This window comes from Adiantum capillus-veneris, chromosome 14 (genome assembly GCF_014529385.1).
Source record: "Adiantum capillus-veneris isolate H3 chromosome 14, ASM1452938v2, whole genome shotgun sequence".
NCBI lineage: Eukaryota > Viridiplantae > Streptophyta > Polypodiopsida > Polypodiales > Pteridaceae > Adiantum > Adiantum capillus-veneris.
In genome coordinates this window covers 133,515,658-133,536,541 of record NC_140944.1, presented here as the reverse complement: position 1 = coordinate 133,536,541, position 20,884 = coordinate 133,515,658, and the positions used below count along the sequence as shown (strand labels likewise).

The window sequence follows — 20,884 nt, the reverse complement described above, 5'->3', positions numbered from 1 at the left end:
ATCCATCAATTTGGCAATATTTAACGGCACCTTTTGGGCTTCAGTCCCTTGACATGGGGAAAATGGGATCTCCATTTCTTCAAGAGAGTCAGGTAGTCCCTCTATAAACATTCTTTCCAACAAGAAGTGAGTACACCCACTTTCCCATGACTTTAAGTCACTTTCTTCTTGGATGACACTAGGTATGGCTAGGTGTCTATGGACTTTTTGAGCTTGTTGTTGCGTAGGGAACACTGTGTCTGTAATCTGGATCTGCCTAGGTGCTGGCTCTAGATACCTTTGGGTATCTTCTACCAAACTCCTTAATTGCTTGACCTGCTCGATCTCCTCTGTAGGGTTTGGATAAGATCCTATCTTCTTCTTGGATCCTGGCCATTGTGGCTCATGACGATCTTCCTTGCTGGTTTCTTTCTTAGTGGTTGTTTTGGTCTCCGCGGTTTCACCTGAATCAGAATCCTCTTCAGTGTCGTTCATATACACGGGGTCGTCACCAGTCCCTATGTTGGTCTTTGAATTGGGGTCTGACTTCGCTGCTTTTTGTGATCTCTTCCTTTGTGTTTTCTTCTTATTCTAAGATTGGTCAATTGATACCGTGTCTCTTTCCTCAAGAATATAGTTTTATTTTTGGAGCATCAATCGTGTGAGTACGTTTACTCGTACCACAGTCATGCTTTGTGATGGCTCCTCTGTAACCTCAATCAAGTTTAATGGCGTGATCTTTGGCGCATTTGGATTATTCAAACATTGGGCAATCAAATGACCTATGCCACATCGATTACACATGAGTATCGGCATTGTAGACGTGCTCGCTTGATTGGTTTGAATTAGTGTGGCATTCTTTTGTAGCCTAATAGGACACTCGGCCATACGATGTGGACCTCCAAACTCATAGTATTGAAAAGGTGGTCTCTTAGCAGTGTAATTGATATTTTGGCCTCTTGCAGCAAGAGCATCTACTTGATAGATAGGTTTGACTTGTCCCCAATAGTCCTCCATGTAGTATTGTGGACTTTCTTCAAGGGAATCCATCCCAGATGCAATATTAGGGTCTATATCTTCCTCACAGCCTTCCAAACAAGCAATAGATGGCTCACAACCCACTTGATGCACAGAAGTGATTCTCGGATGTGGTGGTTGCGGTCCTAGCATTGGAGGTGGTAAGGGTGTTGTTTGAACAACATTTTGGGCCCTAGGGACCATGTGTTGTGACGTTTGTTCAAGAGCTAGAGCCGGCATCAATGAAGGCACTCGAGGTGTGTCTGTCCATGCTAAGGTTGGTCTATTGGCCATCGCACGCTTAAATACTATGCAATCCCTAGCTTGATGACCATACCTCCCACAGGCATTGCAATTCCCATTGAATTTTATTCTAAAAGTAGGGCACTCACTAGTACTATGTGGACCATAGCATACTGAGCACCATTGTTGTTCCCTTATTGGATACATATGATTGTTTTGCGGAGCACGATTGTCCTAAGACTCTCTTGAATGGCCTCGGTGAGATCTGTTAAAGTCATCTCATATATCTTTGGCTCCTTAGCAATAGGCTTTAGGGTCATTGACTGATGCCCCAATGATTGCGAGCTAGTATATTTAGGCTCAATAGACACTCTTTCTCCTTGAATCATTAAATTATCCTCCAATTGGATCGCATTGGTGGTGACTGCTTCCCAAGTGGTGATACTTCTAATGACTAGACCATTGTAGATATCCTCATGTCATAATCCTCTAATGAATCTATCAAGCAATTGATATTAAGCGCTCATTTGAATTACAACAAGAATTTAAATGCTTTAAGCGACTAATAAAGTCTCTCACCGACTCTTCTTCCTCTCGTTGGGCTTTCTGGAGCTGAGAGGCTACACCCCAAAGCACTCCCTCTTGTATGTATTCTTTCAAGAACAGTCTCCTAAGAGTAGGGTAAATTGTTTTTTCTTCCAGCCTTAGGGTTCTATACCAATCCCCTACCTTTCCACTTAAGGTTAGGCTTAAAGCATTACTCTTATGCAAGTTATTTTGTTCTCATAGAGAATCGCATATTTGTTCAAACACTTCGATATGATTTCTCACATCCCCGTCTCCATTAAATTTTTGTGTGAGATTGGCTATTTGTAATGCCTTACTTTTAGGTTCTCTATCAAGCGTGTTACGCATATTCTCAACAATAGATCGATCGATAGCTTGAGCAAATGTTGTCAGGTCACCTAGGTGATCAGGCACCTAGGTGATCAGGCACCGTGGGTGAAGGCGCTCCAGAGACTACATGTGGAGTAGGTATTGGCATTGGGCTTGGTGCATTAGAAGCCCTTGGGTTCCACGTTTAGTACGGTGTTGTGCCATGTGGCAGCCCAAAGTTCATATGTGTGGCCCTAGGCATAGCAGGCGTCGGATGTGACATGCTAATGCTAGCCAGTATGGTCCCATGGAAATAAGAGCTTGGATGTTGTGGTTGTGGAGCATAAGTTGTTGAACAATGGGAGGGGTAGGAGGTACATGAGCATGAGGGCCCATAGGTGCATACGATTGATACACACTTGTAGGGGTTGTTGTCGGCATTGAGCTTATACCATGTACTTGTGCTTTACTAACAAATGAGGTCCATGGCATGTTTCTTGGCATGCCCATCATTGGGGTAGGCATGGTAGCCGTGGTGTCATCAAGGGAAAGATGAGCTAGACTAGGAAAAGTAAAGCTATCACTTGTGGGCTCATATTGCACCCCTGAGACCCCTGGCAAAACAACATATGGAGGATCCATCGGACTTACCGAGGGAGTCTCCGTTTGCGATAAGGTTGGTTGTTTAGCCTTTCCTGTATCCAAGAATCTCATGAGACCCATTGAAGGCATGTGGATCCCCTTGTTCTGTCTCTCTAGCTCAATAACCCTATGGATGACCTCACAAACTCTTTGTTGTTGATCCTCCACACTAGTAGCACCCGTTGTGGATTGTAGGACATCTAACCAACCCACGTGATAGGTGTGACCTGTGTATAGGTCGGTTGGAGTTTTCGTTTGTAGTTCGTACTCTCAGTTCTCATTTAGGAACGCTCATCTAGGATTGAGGTGCTAGGGGTGTCCTTTGAACTAGATGCAATGTGGCTCTCTATGGGTTGACCCTTAGTGATCGCTAATTTAGGAGCACTCGATTGCTCTCCTAGCAATGATATTGACATCGGGGCTTTCGCTTTTAACTCTCTTCATTGCTCCGCCTTGCGGAAGCTCTCGATTTCTTTTTCCCTAGCCGCAATGATATACCGCTCAACTTCTTGTACTTCGGCAAGGCTTCTACCATCAGGTAATATAACCTCGGAGGGGAATAGCTCTAAAGAGTCAGGGGGTGTAGTGAATGGAGTATGCATGTGCACACTCTCCAGGATCATGGGGTCTGCGTTGGTTATGAATGGCGAATTTACTTCCCCACCCCCCTCGTTTACATCATTAGCCCCATGTTCAGAGCGAGTGGCTCTACTAAATATTTCCTTCAAGCGGCTAAGCACGCTTAGCCCAGACCGTGGGCCCATGGCATGCATGTCTTGGCTTGAGCTATCTGGATTAGGTATCAGGTAATCCTCCATGACGTCTTAGTCAGAGGAAGAATCACTAGACGCAATATGTGGGTCCTGAGTGGTACTACCTTGGGTTCCCGCTGAGGGCCTAGAGCCTAAGGTAGAGGAATAATGAGTGCCAACGTAAACGGAGACACTCTCAATGTGGTCGTCCTCTAGCACACAACCAGAGTGTAGGTGCATGTGACCTCGATACTCTAGAGGTGTTGTTGAGTGTCCGTGAAGGCAGCTGACCTAGTTTTTTAAGGTGTTTACAACCCAATTGTTTGTATTTTTTGTCCCTTTTTTTTAAACCGAGCCACAGAATATGGCATGCAATAGCTCAAAACAAGTGTCTTGGCTAGAGGGATGTGTTTTGCTTTACAACCCCCAATTCGGTTACGTACAGCCCTCGGAATCCTAAAACTAGTCTTTTCCTAGGTGGGGAGAGAGCTAGAATTAGTAAGTCCAAAGGGTGAGTGTGAAGGGGGATGGTGGAGGACTTGAGGAACTTGTCCCACATGCCCTTCCTTCACTTGAGATCCTAGTCTTTATATATAAGATAGTGTAAGTAGTATATCATAAGATTGAGGACTGAGGCCTGGCTTGGGCTTGGGAATGATCCCGATCCCTTCCTTTTAGGATAATAAATTTTTTTATTCTAATTCCCGAATTTCTTTTTGGTCCCAAATATCCCAAGCGCTTTTTTTAAAAAATATATATAAAATAAACAATACCGCATACGGTCGCGCGCAGTTTCAGTGGCCTTTTTGGGACACACACACACACTAAACCTTTACCTACTCTCCTAACTAACCTAAATTTATCTCCTCTACATCTAACTACTCTGCTACTACTTTGCTGACTACTAACTGACAGTGAAGCTACCTACTCTGCTAACTGCTTACTCATTCACTAGCTAACACACTAACTACTAACTGTGCAAATAAAAACTGTGTAAAAGCAGACATTGGCAGAAAACAAGCTCACTGCCTTATCTACTTACTCATTCACTACTAACACACTAACTACTAACTGTGTAAAAGATTATGTGCAAGCAGACATTGGCAGAAAACAGAGATTATGTAAGAAATAAAAACTTGCAGAAAATAACTTCTTCTTCTTCCTCTTCCTTCCTAACACAAACACTCACAGAAGAAGCACAGAGTGCCTCTTGAGCTTAGTGTAGGGGCGATTCCCCAATAGCGGCAGCAAAAATGTGGGCTTCTACCACACGTATCGAAGCTAGGTACTTGCCTAACACTGTGTGCAAGCCACAGATGGCTCCAAGCACGCAACTAGCCTAAACTAGTTAGCTCAAAGATGACAATGGTGTGTCACTCACCGCTCTACGCTTGCTATCGTGGAGGATTCCTCGCCACGAAGAAGAAGGAGCCGCCACTGTGCCGCGCTCAACTACCTTGTTGTTGTCGTGAGGCCGCAATGCTCGATCTCTCTCTCTCTTTCTCTCTCTCTCTCTCTCTCTCTCTCTCTCTCAAGCACACACACACTAGTACATAAAGGAGACGGAGAAGGAGATGGAGCAAGAGCACTCTTCTTGCATTGCACAAATGAGAGAATGACCTATTTTAGGTTTAGATTGACTTTTATATGGGCTTGCCTGTTCACATTTGGGTGCCCACACTTAGCCAATCTTACCCAAACATTATAGGTTCCAGTTTTAGAGTGCGCCTCTCATTGGCGATCACTCTTAACCATTCCTACCTGATCGACAAGCCCGACCAATAACATTATACACTACTAGTGGGTCCGACAAGCCCCCGGACGATGGCTACATAAAAGGTGGTTGCTTGGTGGTAACAATGGGTCATCAACATCCATGTCATCCCTATAGACGTGGATGATGATACGTGACAGATGAATTCAAAAACAAAGAGAAAATATCATTGTAGATCAACCATAGAAGAAGAAGAAGAACAAGAACAAGGCCAAAGTGGTGAAAGACACGGCGGAGTCACCACTGCTTTTACCATTCTCAGAGAGCGAGACTAGGGTGATGTCAATTCTAGGATGCTCTCCTTCTACTTCTACCCCGGCCCTAGTTCTATTATGTTGGTGATATGCTCTACCATTCCCAATCCACCATTTCATGTTACATCTTTGGCCTCTCCCTCACATGCGCCTCTACCTACTTCTCCCATCTTCACTCTTGCCATAGTGACTTATTTCCCACACACCACCTGCAGCTACCTCACCATCTCTCCCTTTCTTAGAATCACCCACTATGCATGTTACTAGCTCACGTGCAGTGACTCTTGAGAGCCCTACACCCCTGGGCAATATTGCTAGATCTTCAATTGTGATAGACTACTTCGCTATTCCGACTGTGAGGAGATCTTGCAAGAGTCAAAAAATGCTATTGCTACCATTGAGCTAGGAGCAGAGTGGTTGACTACTACTCACCAATGCCGCTTAGCCATATATGCGACCAAGTGCCCCCACCTCCGAAGGCAGACTCTTTGGGTGCTACAATGGCGATAATAGTGATGACACTCTCTCTAGGTTGACATGATCGAGAGAGCATAGCTCAACATCATTGTGTGAGTATATGCACTTCTTTTTTCAGCTTACTTAGTACATACAATTTCTTTTCACAACTTTTATTGTTTTCTCTCACCGAGACAGTGAGTGGTCTTGTGGTGGGTAACCTGTAGAGCAGGGCTACATTGTCACTTGCATAAGACAAGCAAGTTAGTTATAGTTGGTATGTAATTCACAATAAAGGGACTCTCGCCTGGGAAGCGACATGTGGCAGTGATATGGGTGGTGGTCTATTGGACACCGTGGCCAGATCACCACCACCACAATTTGGAGATAGACATAGATAGACTGGGATATTTTGCTAGTGGTCTGTGGCTCTTTATGATTGTATATATGTGTGATTGGTTCTAGTCATCGTACACATCATCTACTGTATATGGTCTACCGTCTTGAGTCTTGTGTCTTGTGTCCAACACTGCACATCTTCACTCTCCCTGCACATTGGAGCCTTGATACCCCCATTGTATTTGTTGTCCTTAGGCTTGGAGTTGAGTGTGCTGCAAGCGAGAGTTTGTACTAGTTCCATGAGTTTATCGAGTTCCAATGAGTTTTGAGTTTGTTGTTGTTCCTTTGAGTTGTTTGCTCCATAGGTATGTTGTGTTTTCTTTCTGTTGGAGTGAGGTTTCATGCATATTGCACTGAGGAGCACCCACAGTAGAGAGCACGACACACTTTTCTTGCTACATTGTCAAATGTTCACTATGTGCAACTCTACCTCGCCTTTTTCTTTTCGTCATTCAAATGGAAGGCGGAGCGTCAATAAAAGCGGAGCACACAAGGCTGCCAATCCACCAACTATGGCAAGGATCTCCACCACATTGAAGAGGCTAGAGGTAAGATAAGGTAGGCGTATTAGAGCTGATCATGGGAGCGCAATGGACAATGATGGTCTAGAGATTCGGGGAAATGCCTTGGGCTCATGTAATATACACGAGCAATATCGAAGGTCTCCATAGAGCTGGAAGAAACATGTTAGCAGAGTTCAGCATGGCTCTCTCTAAATAACAGACTCTCAAGGATGTGGCACCCTTGAGAGTCGTCCAAGTGGCGATAGTGTTGACCTGCTGGGTCGGTGCAGTAGGTCACTTTTCGGCACTTAATTTTTTCACAAGGCTCCTCATTGGACAAAAGGGCGATATGTTCAATCGACAAAATTGATTAAACATTTCAATTTATTCATAGATAGGGATCGAACTCTGGCGCCCACATTGAGAGGCTTCGAATCAAACCACTAGCATACCAAACGTGCTTGTCACGTTGAGGCCAAAAGGAAGCAAGCAGTGGTGCTGGTAGATGTGATAGTAGAAGTAAATGTGGGAGTTGAACATGGCGTTGAGGCCAAAAGGAAGCAAGCAATGGTGCTGATAGATGTGATAGTAGAAGTAAATGTGGGAGTCGACACATGTGTAGAAGTTGAATGATGATGGAGATCGGGGTAGAACATGATCAACATGAGAGAAATTATGAACGACAAGGAGACCATGACAAAGAGGATGAATATAGAAGGGATCCTAGTCACAAGGATGCAGTGATTGAAGGACTCATAGAGAGCATGATGTTCCCATGGATATATACAATGGATATGCTAGCAGCGATAATGATGATGAATGCAAAGACTAGAGCAAGAGGGATCAAGGTGATAGAAACCCTAGCTCTTCAAAAGGGTATTGACCACATGAACCTCATCTATTCATTATTTATTGAGATTGGGTTTTACGTGTTATCGAACAGCTGCTTTGTGCAGGTTGTGGGCTTTCGTGATTGAAAGGAAAGGGATTATGCATGTGTTGCAAATCGCCACACGTATGCTTTCTAATACAAAAGATGTTGTCACGAGATGTTGAGCATATTGAGTACTTCCTCAAAAGTTTGCTCAGCAATAGTTCATGCTATTGTTCCACCTAAAAGCAAGACCGTAGACAAGCAAAAAGCCACATTTTCTGTCCTTGATGAGAGAGGGAGAATCAATGATGTGCAAAAGGAGCTTGAGTATGAGGCTAAGCTGAAAGAAGAGGAACAACACAAAAGCAGTGGTTATGGTAGACATGATAGCAAAAGTGACATGATAGTTGACACGAGGGCAGAAGTTGCAAAGGAGATGATGATGGAGATTGCAATATAGACATGATCTTCACGATGATGGAGATCAGGGTAGCCATGATCGACATGAGAGAAGCAAATAGGATGAAATTTGATATAAACAGGATTATACGTCACGGGGATGTAGCAAACAAATGACTCGCGTAGAGCATCATTATTGCAAGGATACATATAATGGATATGCTGGTTGTGACAATGATGATGAAAGCAAAGACAGAAGCATGAGAGATGGAGATGATAGAAACCTTGGCTCTTCAAAATGGCATCAACCACATGAACTAAAGTTGGTTCAATGTTTACTGAAGTTCTTGACGAGCTTTTTATCCAAAATGTAGTCTCTGGAAACATCTTGATTACATGATTTGCCTAATATTGTTGTGACAAGGACTTGAATACGAAATTTCAAGAGACAAATTTACTTGACTGTGGCATGGGCTTGAATATCAAATTATGAAAAATAAATTTAGGTTGGTTATCTCGTTCTTGAATACCATGACTATGTAGTAGGAAACGACTACAAGGTAGGGCACGGCTTCCATTTCTTATAAATTTTGGAGAGACACAATGGCAACTCTCCACATACTTGTGTATGGAATTGTTGTAGACCGTGCACTATCTACTTTTAAAAAAATTTAAATTTTTCATGGTAAAGTTTAATTGCTGTTCTACTTTTGTTTGTAGTTCATCAAAGGCAAGCTTTTTGAAGTGCGTATTTGTTCAAGTGAAACCACTACAAATAAGGCGTATACATTGCTTTAGTTACTTTACACAAAAATAAGAGTATTTGTCCCCAAAGAGTTGGTCCAACGGTAAGGCTTTGGCCTCTCAACCTACGCGTTGTGGGTTCACATCCCCCGTTGGGGTCACCTCTAGAGGGATACCTTGTTCTCACCTAGTGTTCACGTTGCTAGGGCTCTTGCCCTTGGACACGCGAGTGCATCCTCCTCCTGGGGTGGTCACCCAAGGAGAGGTTCGTAGGTGGTTGCTACGAGTTCTCTCCGTCATTCCCAACACGTGGTTCATCAATTAGGTGGCCATGGTTGATGCCTATGCGTGGCTCTTGCCTGATGGTACGTGGCCCTTGCCCGACCATGTTTCATGGCTAATATTTGGAGAAGGGATAAGCACCTCCCCCATATGGGCCGTCGAAAAAAACAGTATTTGATTGTAATGTAAGAATTACAATAAATATGTTTCGTAAAATCTTTTATGTTTATCTTGATATATTATTTGCTAATTTTTTTTCTCTAATAGTACTTTACTATATCTTTAGAGAATAAATTGTCATGACAAGGCCAACCAAGCAAGTTCCAATGTTTATAGGTTTCTTACCTATTCATTCGAAGGGAAAATGATCAAAATACTCCTCTAATTTGTGAAAATTCTCAAAATACCCCTCAAATTTCAAAAATTCCCAAACACCTTGTATCTATTTCCATCGGATTGTTCAAGATTTTATAATCTTTATTCCTTTTGACAATTGAGATCCGTTTTGAGTGCTTAGCATGTGATTTATCAAAAATTACCTTGCAAAAAAAAGGTGATTATCTTTAAAAATAATGAAGCGGTTCATCTCCAAAGCCTACATAACCAACTCAAATTTTAGTTTTAGCATCTTGTATTGATAGACAATCAATCTTCTTATGAAAAGCTACACTTTTTTTGAGAAATTCAATCTCACAACCAGGGGTATTTTGGGAATTTTGGAAAACTTTGAAGTGCATTTTGGGAATTTAGACAAAATATTTGGGAATTTTCACAAATTATAAGGGTATTTTGGTAATTTTCCCTAATTTGAAATTTGAAATTTAAATATATTTCAAATTGTCTCGCTTCTCTCTCTCTCTCTCTCTCTCTCTCTCTCCGTGCTGTAGTCATGGAAACTCGTTCAGTCTACAGGAATCTGCTGAAGACGTTGAGAACCCATGTGGGGAAAGGGTCTACAAAGACAGATTTCAGAGACTATATTGCACAAGAGTTCCGAAAGAATGCTGGTTTAACAGACAAGGACCTGATCAAGAAGCGCCTACAGCTTGCCGAAGACTATGCGGGCCTTGTCCAAAGCGTCCACCATCACAAGGTGCTGGGTGTTTTTCATTATTCTATGTATTGAAATGCACCTATATTTCTGTTTCTCAAGATTTTTGCTGCGTTGGTTGTGGGTTGAAGGCGACAACTGTCTTCACATGTGAGTCGTGCATCTCCTTGGGGAATCATGATTAGGAGGATCTCTCCGTAATTCCACTTGTTTTCCTGTCGGGGTGTAATGGTGGTTTTTTGGAAACCTTTGTAGCCCTAACTTGGCCATGTTCAGGGCTATTATAATGCCTTTCTTTGGGAGTGCTCAGGTCGTGCGACACTGATGACCATTCTACGTCTGCATGATAAAAGAACCCAACTAGCTTTTATCACTATCACCCACAGAAAGACAGTCAGACTGAGCATACAAACCAAATAAAGAAAGACACTCTTAAAGAACATTGTATACACGAGCCCACCGTTACTTCAGTGTAGCTTCATGAAATTGCACAACACTGTACCAATTTATACTCAGGTAGCTTTAAGCTGTTGCATAGTAGAGAGTAACCACCCCCTGTGACCATCTTCGATGCAATCCCAAAAAAAGTGTCAATGAACATCAATGTGTTTGGTTCGCCCACGGACAACATGATTATGTGCTAATGCAATATAGCACTTTGTTATGGTGCAATGGCAAAATGGTCCAAAAAACTGGGGCGACCCAGATATCTCAAGTCGTAGAAGAAGGGTTGAAGGAAATCTGAAAGGTGCTCCCAAGGAAGCACCTAAACGAATGCGAATAGTGCGAAAGTGACCAGAAAACCACTGAGTACCTGTAGATGGGGCAAAACTTCCCGGTTGTCCACACCAAAATGCAGCAGGAGAGGGGTCTAGATACCATGTCAGTAGCCTGTGCTAGCACCAACCCCAGACCAAATGCTGTCAAAGGGCGATGGAACAAAAAGTACCAGCTAAAATAGTCAAACACAGGGAATCTGGAAAGTGGTGTTGAGCCCACGGGGGAAGAGCTAGCTGGAATGGATCAGGAATTGGCGCCAAGGTTCGGAGAACTTGCATGAGAGGGGGATGGAAGCTCTTGGCTGCAAGGCAATGGAGACGTTTGATCACTGATCCACAGAGGAAGCGTTGCCCAAAGGTGGGAGGATCGCAGGCCATGATATATGCCACAGAAACCAAGGCTAAAAAGAACGCTGGTAGTGTCTTGTAAATAAAACTCTAAGTTGCAAATTTTTTTAACGCTGGGCCAAAGTTGTGTAAGATTTTTTAATGTTGACTTTATGAAAACGTTGACGTAGGTAGTAGACTGAGTGATCAAGGTGAGGAGCAAGTGCTAGGCGTGAGGCGTTGCTGAGCAATGGCACAATCTTGTGATGAGAGTCAAGGAGCTTTAATACCATGTCGGAGGAGGATGCAACAAAAGAGAGAGAGAGAGAGAGAGAGAGAGAGAGAGAGAGAGAGAGAGAGAGAGAGGGCCACTCATGATCAGATTTAGAGTATAGGTCTTACATGGTGACTCTTGGACAAGGGAGGCTGTCTATGATATCTTATAGGAGCAAACGATGGTTGGATTTGTTTGAGAGTCAGTTTCAAAGAGGCAGAAGTTGATTTGGTCAGAGAGATGTGCATCTTGGTACCTTCCCTTGGCTTTTGAGGTGGACAGTGAGTGGGTCTCCCCTTGCCTCTTTTATAGTTTGGTTGTGCCGTAGATCCGCATCCTTTTTTGGAGTTCATCATCAGGAAATGTTAGAATGGATGCGGATCATTTTGGAGGCACGTCTAGGGGTTTCACAGTCCCTTGGATTTTGTGAGCTGCTACAGGAGGTTTTTTGTAGTGGGTGCTTTATATTAGTCAAATAAGCAACTCTCACGTGTAGTGGAATTGAAATTGACCCAAAATGGGTGTTTTAGGATTTTTAAACCCATCACAAAGCCTTATGAGGAGGACTCTAGCTAGTTTCTTACTGATATTTGGGCATTTTATGTAGTATGGCCTAAACTCAACTCATGTATTATTGGTCTTTTGATCAGGACTCAAGATTCAGATCCTGTATTAGGAACTGCTGGTGTGATTTGAGTCGTGATTCTTGTTATGAGAACATGAGTTTAGACATTGTTATTTGTTTTGCCGTTGTAATTTATCATGGTTTTGGCTTGGCTAGGTATTTCAATTTCAGCTCTTACCTTGTTCACTCGTGACTCAAGTCTCACATCTAGATTTTGGTCTTTCACATGTCTTGACAGGTGAATTTGTATATATATATTCAATGTATAATTATAAGTACATACATCTAAAATGAAACCCGTGTTTCGCTTTCTCTGAGCTTCGAAATGAAACGTTTCAGAAACCCCGAAACCCCGAAACGCACGAAACCCCCAAAACGTTTCATGTCACACTGATGTGTAGAGGGAGAGAGAAAGAGAGAAGAGGAAAATGACACCCCCATGGGGTCCCAACCAACCCTCTCAAGGGCCCCCCACATCGTTGCTGACGTGGTATTTGCTTTATATCATGTAAATGGAATGTACACACAATGCGATACCTTAAGTGCAGACTGGAATGATGACTGTCGTCGCGGAACTTCTCAAGATGAGGCACCTCCGGGGTTGATTTGATGCACCTTTGGATCCTTCTCGGTGTGGGATGTGTAGAGAGAGAGAGAGAGAGAGAGAGAGAGAGAGAGAGAGAGAGAGAGAAGAGGAGAATGACACCCAACCAACCCTCTCAAGGGCTCCCCACACCGTTGTTGACGTGGTATTTTCTTTAGATCATGCAAATGGAATGTACACACAATGCGATGCCTCAAGTGCAGACTCTACTGACTCAAATGATGATTGTCGTGGCGGTAACTTCTTAAGACGAGGCACCTCTGGGGCTGATTTGATGCACCTTTGGATCCTTCTTGATGTGGGGTTGCGGATGGCCACCAAGGGGTAGATCTGGGGCTGGATTGAGGAATGAAGGGCTGAAAACGTAGATCTCGACGATGCCGATGATGGACAACAATGGGGCACTCGATGCCGGCGAGGGAATGGCCGAGGGGAGGCTCGATGGGCTGCCAAAGGACCGGACTGTAACGGGGAACTCATGAGGGCAGATTGGAGCCGCTTTCTGGCGAGGAGAATGGCTGAAATCTGAAAACGCTGAGGCTGATCTGCTGCTGGTGCTAGCATTGGGGCTGATTTGGCGGTGCAAGGCCTAAATGCTTGGGCTCGAGGCTGTTGCAGAAAATGCCAGGCTGATCTGAGCAAAAGTGCTCGCTGCTGGCTGCTCCCTTTGCTAGCGCTATCTGCAAGTCATTGAAAACGCTAGGCTCCTTACTGCCTCTATAGCTAGGAATTTGGTTATAAATCTGCTATGAGCCAGGTAGGGAAAATTGTTCATCAAACCCAATAAATAAATCATAAAAATGAATTATTAATAAATTTGACAGGGGTCAATTTCTGGATGAAACTATCGCATATCTGCCCACCTGGGAATTCGATCAACGTGGGGAATGGCTCGTCTAACCTAGAACTATATGCACGTTATGCCAGATGCCCACCGTAGTGTAACATCTGTCAAAACGCGTGTACGATCCATTATACAAGAGGGTTCCAGAATTGAAAAATTGGCTCTAGTGCTACTATATATATAGTAGTGATGTGTGTGAACACACTTAGGACCGCCATGGCATTTTTTCCCTGACTAGGACGTTTTTTCCCCGTGCATTGTGTATACGCCCATCACTCTAGGCTAACTAATCTTTCCATTGTGCACTAAGCAATATTCTCTTGTTGTGTGCCTTGAGCTTTTTTATCTTCTCCAAGCTGTGTGTGTTTTCCTGCAACCCTAATTCCAACACTTGGTATGAGAGTAGGTTGCATCCTCCCGGACATGGTCTCCAGCGTCGCCAGCACTCGCCTGCTCACTTTCTCTGATTTGGGTGAGCTTTGGTGAGTGTCAGTAGGTCGACAAATACTTCGGGCTCATTTCGGCCTCCGTTTCCAACTTTCCACTATAAGCAGTACTTTGTAGGTTCGTCCTTTTGTTCTAAAATACTTGTCATTACAATTTTCTACAGAACAGGTCCCTTACAGTCTTCAATGGGTTGTGTTATATAGCACATGTTGGTCTTACTTCGTTTTTCCTCTTTCCGGGCAGTTTTCGCATCAGGTGCAGTCACTCACCATGGCTGACAACAACACAGATGTTTTCAAGATGTTTGCTGCTAAGGATAAATTGGATAGGGACAACCACCCAATGTGAGCTTACATGATGACACATGTTCTTGTGTCAAAGGGCGTTTGGAATGTTGTGCAGGGCATTGATGTACGTCCGCCTTCTGTGGATCCAGGCTATGTTGAGGATGTTGCAAGTTCTAGTGGCAGGTTTGTTGCTGCTAGAGTTGTTTTGCCTATGACTGAGCAGTCTCGTTGGGATGTAGAGGTGCGTAGGCTCATGCATTGATTGCATTATCTGTGAAGCGTACTATTACTCCTCACATTCGCTCTCAGCTACATCAGCATAACAGGCTTGGGATATTCTGGCTGGTCTTTATGCAAGTCGCAATGAGGCTAAAATTGCATTGCTGCGTAAAGAGCTGGAGTTGTAGATTATGCAAGAGGAATATGACATGGATACTTTTCTTGCTGGTATCAAGGATATGAATGAGCATCTCATTTCTACAGGCGAAGTCACTTCTGACAGTTCACTTGTGCAGACTGCTTTTGATGCATTGCCAGATTCTTACCAGAATTTTGCTAGTACTTCGAGACTTATGACCTAGGGAAACCCTTAAGCTGTCAAGTTTGATGCATTATGCACACTGTTGTTGCAAGAGTCATGTTCAAGAAAGAACAGAGCTAAACAACGTGTAATTGAACATTTTTTTGTTGCTGCTCAAAGGAAAGGTGGTCACAGCAATGTAGACACTTCTCATGGTTTTTTGGTGAGTAGCAAATCACCTGTTCCTAATGCTTCTACTGGCAACACCTCGTTTGGGAATTCTGGTGAAAAAGGAAAAAAGAAGATGTGTTGCCATTATTGCAAGGCTAATGATCACTTGATAAAGCAGTCTTAAATTGAAGGCAAAAGAGGCCAAGAAGAAAGAGTCTCGTTCCACTACAAGTGCAACTATTGTAGAATCTTCTGTGAAAGGAGATTTTGATGGTGATGTAGATGCAGAGTGGGTATTTATTATTTAGTACAGAGTGCACTTATGATCCTTCTGTCCATGATACATATATGTTAGTTGCTGCAGATTCAGATAGTGGTGCTACAAAGCACATTACTTCACATCGTGACTTGTTTTACATCTCTCAAGTTTGTCCCTCAAGGAAATATGGTCACTTGTGCCAACAATGCCTCTTATGCGGCAAGGGAGTTGGAAATATTGCGTTGATTGCTGCGAATGGAAGTTCTTTCACACTTTTTTATACACTTTATTTACGTGGGATCAAAAAGAACCTTTTGTCTGTATGTGCACTTGCTAGACTTCGTCTTGTTGTCAAATTTGTGTATGATAGATGTACAATTCATGATCTCAGTTTTGGTGATGAATGTAAGGTGTAGCGGAAGTGAATGTTGAACTTTGCTCAAGATGAGTGCTGCGAGCTGTGCTCAAGGGTTCCTTTTACTTACGGAAGGGAGAGCCTTCTGTTCCTTTAGTGAGAGAGTGCAAATGATCACAAACAAAGTGAATGACACTGTGAATGAAGGTACTGAGACTCTGAGAGAGAAAAAAATTCGACACCAGAATGTTGTCAAACCCTCCTCCAAGGGCCTCACTCTCTATGGCGAGAGAGGTCTATGCTATCGATTGCAAAAATCTGGTACAATGGTTTAGATGCAATGGACTTGCTGATGTCGACGACAATGATGACGACGACGAGACGAGCTGAAAACTGAAAACGCTAGGGGCTGAAATCTGAAAATCTCCTAAATTCTGCAATTGTGTCGGCGAGGGCGGCGACGCCACGACGATGCACTAAAAACGCAGATGCTGAAATCTGCGAACAGCGGACTGAAACTGAAGATGCTAGCTGATCTAACCGCGCGGCGAGGATCTGCTGCGGGAAGGTGAGATCTGCAAGGTTTGGGGCTGATCTTGTGGAGTCTAAGTGCTGAAATCTTAAAACGCTGAAGCTAGGGCTGGTTTTGTTGTCGGGAATCTGCAAAACACTAGAGTGATCTGTAAACTGCAAAAACGCCAGGTTGATTCTGTGATCTGCTAACGCCAGGCAATCTGTTGCAGAAACGCCAAGGTTGATTTGCTGTAGAAAAATGCTGGTTGGTCTTGATGGCTGAAAACGCTAAGGAAATCTGCCGGTCTTGGTGAGAAGGTGCACTGCAAGTGTAGGTACTTCTTCTGCCTCTTCTGCCAGAAAGTGCTAGCGCTAGGTTTCTTTTAAAGTAACTTAGCAAAATTGCCCTACCCAGTTTCCCAGCAAAGTCACTTATTAATAATAAGTGAAATATGGATAAAATAGGGAAAATGGATTCTGTGCACTGTAAAATGCTTATGATGGGTACTCACTATCATGTTGATGATCATGCTATGTGCAACCAGGGGATATGCAACCAGGGGATATGCAACTACTCTTAAGTGCCTGGACATGCACGGCCTGCGCACAGGCTCACAAAGGTGCCAGAACATTCCTAAGCTGATCTGAACCCTAGACCTGAAGTAGCTTGTCCACATGCACATAGGGTTAGATGTGCACGTGACAATAAAATTGTTGCATCTTGCATTTTGTGCCGTGGGTTGTATAAGCTCACTTTGTATGACAAGTGTCATTTCCAGAATTCGAAGATGTCACGTGACACATCCAACCCTATGTGTCCGTGGACAAGCTACAGCACGACAAGTGTTCATTTAGTCCAGTCAGTCTAGATTTAGAGGTGATCTGGCACTTTTGTGAGTCTGTTCGTAGACCGTGCACGTCCAGACACTTAGTGTAGATGCATATCCTCTGGTTGCACACATCATGATCATAAGCATTCCCATCAGAATCCTTCAGAATCCTTCAAGGGAATTTTCCAGTGGATTTAGTCTATTTTCCCTATTTTTGACATTTTTCACTTATTATTTTTAAGCGACTTTTGTTGGAAAGTAGGTAGGGCAAATTGAGTAAGTTTGTATATAAGCAAACCTAGACTAGCACTAATTGGCAGAAGAGGCAGCAGGAGCACACGCTCAACAAGCACCTTCTCAGCAGAACCCCCCAAGAGACCTAGCGTTTTTGGAGCAGCCAGCCAGGCGTTGTCGGCATCCAATACCTAGCGTTTTCAGCAGAAGAAGTCCAATGTTTTTGCATTGAAGCGACCTGGCAACAATAGATCAGCCTAGCATTTTGCCTAGCAAGACAACCGGCGACAGCAGAGCAGATTTTCAGCCCTAGCGTTTTTACATCTGCATCACACCCTAGCGTTTTGCAGATTCTCCGCGACGGAACTTCAAGAAACCCCAGCGTTTTCAGTTTTCAGCCCTTAGACACCGCAGATCAAGTCCCGAACCTCGCAGATCTCGCCTTCTCGCAGCAGTTCCTCGTTGCACGGTCAGTTTCCTCAAGGTTTACAGTTTCAGCCCGGAAAACGCAGATGCTGAAATCTGCGTTTTCAGTGCGTCGTCGTCGCATCGTCGCCATCGACATCATCATCGACATAGAGTCAGAATTCAGCAGATAGAGATTTGCAGATTTCAGCCCTTAAGAGTTTTCAGATTTCAACCGTCTCGTCGTCGTCCTCATCGTCGTCGACATCGTCGGCAAGTCCAAGCATTGTAGAGATTGTGCAATCATAAGTAGACCGCTCTCGCCATAGAGAGTAGGGCCTTCGGAGGAGGGTTTTACAACGTCTCTGGTGTCGTATTCTCTTCTCTCTCTATCTCTCAGTCTCATACACTTGCACGCATAGTGTCCATTCACTTTGTTTGTGATCATTGCACTCTCTCATTAAGAACGGAAGGCTCTCCCTTCCATAAGAACAAAAGGAACCTTGAGCACAGTTCGGAGGACTCATCTTGAGCAAAGTTTAAACATTCATTCCGCTGCACCTAACATTGGTATCAGAGCTTTGGCAGTGTTCTGTATGAGAAGCTTGCCTGAGATGCTTACCTGAGATGCTTGTGGGAACACCCCCTACTTCAAGTGCTTTGTCATGCTTGATGACTAAGGGGCTTGCTCATCCAAAGTCAAAAAGATCCCTACAAGGAGGGGGGCGAGCCTACAAGGGGGGGGATGAGAGAGAACACACTCACACACACAAGGGAAGCCCCAGCTTGAAGAGGCAGCAAGGACACTTGTCAAGTTCCTCCTCATGTTGCCCTCATGGTGTGCCTGAAGCCTATTGGTTGGCCACCCAAGGGGTCCAATGATAATTTAGGATATTTAATTAATTGATTTTACATTTATCAAGTCCTCTCTCTCAAAGGGGAAAGGGGGACACTTGTCCCAAGGCTACCCTTGTTGCTTGTAATGGCTCGTGCTTGTGACACTCAAGGAAAGAACCACAAGAATCACAAGATTTCTTTTTTTTGCTTGTTGCGGTCGCACGAACCCAAGTTCGCTTGGGCATGTCGATTCCTAATCGTGTTTTTGAAGAGTGACAGGAATCCCAAGAAAGAAGGGCTTGTCCAGCCTCCCCTTGTGCCTCTTTTTACTCACTGAGAGCGGACCGTGCACTTAGCGGCCGGCCAATCGACATAAGCAACCTTGGTGTGAGCGCAAGGCCGGCAAGGGGTGCGCCTGCGGAAAAGAGCAGAACTCGGGTGAAGAGAAGATCCTTCTCTAACACAAATTGCAAGTGTAAGAAGAATCTCAAGAACCTCAAGACCCTCAAGAACCTCAAGAACTCAAGATCCCCAAGAACACAAGAACCCAAGACCCACAAGAACCCAAGTTCCTCGTGAACTTAAGAACCCAAGACCACAAGAACCCACAAGAACCCACGACTTCAGAATGGTCATCACTTGAAGCGGAATGGATACTTCGCTTGGAGGTGATGAGCATGAGAGAGGCGAAGAAGAATTTTCCCCACGAGGAGGTTTTTCCGACCCTCCCCCTTCCCCATCTACGTCCAGGATTGCACTAACTCCTATGGAGGAGTTGGAGCAGATGTTTATGGAAAGGAAGTTAGAACGCGAAGCAAGAAGAGCAGAAAGAAAAGCAGAAATGGAGCGTGAACACCAAGAAAGAATGGCAGCCATAGCGCTTGAGCGCGAGCAAGCACGCTTGGAAGCCAAAGAACGACAAGCCAAATTGGATCGTGAGCGCGCAGAAAGACAAGCAGAGAACAAAGCAAGACAAGCAGAATTTGATCGCGAGAACAAAGCCATCAAAGAAAAGAGCGACCAACAAATGAAGGAATTCTTGCGACTCTTTTCTCAAGTTCAGGCACAGATGCAAGAGATTCGGGAAAAGGAGACTCTCTCAGTCTCTTCTTCTTCCAAGCATGACACACAAGATTTGCATGATGATTTGGATGACAATGACAAGCATGATGATTTGCATGATCAAGATGTGATTTCTCACGAGCATGAAGATGATGTGATTGTTCACAAGGATGATGTGTTAGTGGATGCTTTTTCTAGCGTAGCTAACCTCGTTGCAAATTTGATCAATCACGAAGGATCGATCTTGGCCATCGAGCCTAGGTCCAAAGAACCTCCTCAAGAAGAAGCGATCTTGGCTCTCGAGCCTAGGTCCAAAGAACCCTCACAGGAAGTATCATGTGTTCGCATGATTCATACGCACGCATTGTTCGAGTGTTTCGTTCGTGATCGTTTCTGTATTTTAGTCAGCGTCTTTATGTGATCCCTTTTACTAGGCATGACATATTGTACGTTGAGCACGTTTCACTCATGAATGAGCATGAATGTATGCGGATTGTGCATGAAAAGCTGAAAAATATGTATGTAAGGAAGTCACATTCCATGTTTCTTCCTTGGCATGACACATTTGTAGAAAGAGCACATGAAAGTATGAGCACCAAGCATGGGCATTTCCGTTGTGAATTGCCACAGTTGATTGCTTTAGATCATAAGAGAAAGATTCGATCTCATTGTTTGCGCGTGTGTGGTGAACGGTTTGGCACTCCGTCTCTTTGTTCATCTACATTGCATGCACAGTCTTTGAGGAAGACAAGATTTTACCAGTCACTTTACATGGAATATGTATGTTCATGGTTTTGTGTTGGAAATGGTTTCAGGAATTTTCAGCCATGGAGATTCTTGAAGGAGAAAGAAGCATGACTCTAGATGAAGTTGAAGCATCGAAGGAGCCACAAGAGACTTTGTGTCGCTTTCGGCGCGGCCCAAAGAAGCAAGCGTTGCAGACCTTTATGAAGTTCAAGTACCGCACGACGTACACATTAGAGTGGGCCGGCGAAGAGTCCCTTCCAGGATTCCGGATGCTATTGGCGATCTCCCTCGACGCCATACAGTTGGGTACCAGTACCTCACTTTGAAAAGGAGGGGATGTCACGTGACACATCCAACCCTATGTGTCCGTGGACAAGCTACAACACGACAAGGGTTCAATCAGTCCAGTCAGTCTAGATTTAGAGGTGATCTGGCACTTTTGTGAGTCTGTTCGCAGATCATGCACGTCCAGGCACTTAGTGTAGATGTATATCCTCTGGTTGTACACATCATGATCAT

At 44.0% G+C, this 20,884-nt stretch overlaps 1 protein-coding gene across 1 annotated transcript in view; it reads left to right on the top strand.

Annotated features, from left to right (window-relative positions):
* Positions 1-10,037: 10,037 nt before the first annotated feature.
* LOC147443166 (complex 1 protein, LYR family protein) overlaps positions 10,038-20,884 on the top strand; it is a 116,507-nt gene continuing 105,660 nt past the window's right edge. Inside the window, exon 1 of the mRNA XM_086529077.1 lies at positions 10,038-10,287. Within this exon, the coding sequence (XP_086385203.1) occupies positions 10,084-10,287 (204 nt within the window). The 5' untranslated portion in view covers positions 10,038-10,083. The remainder of the gene's footprint in view (positions 10,288-20,884) is intronic.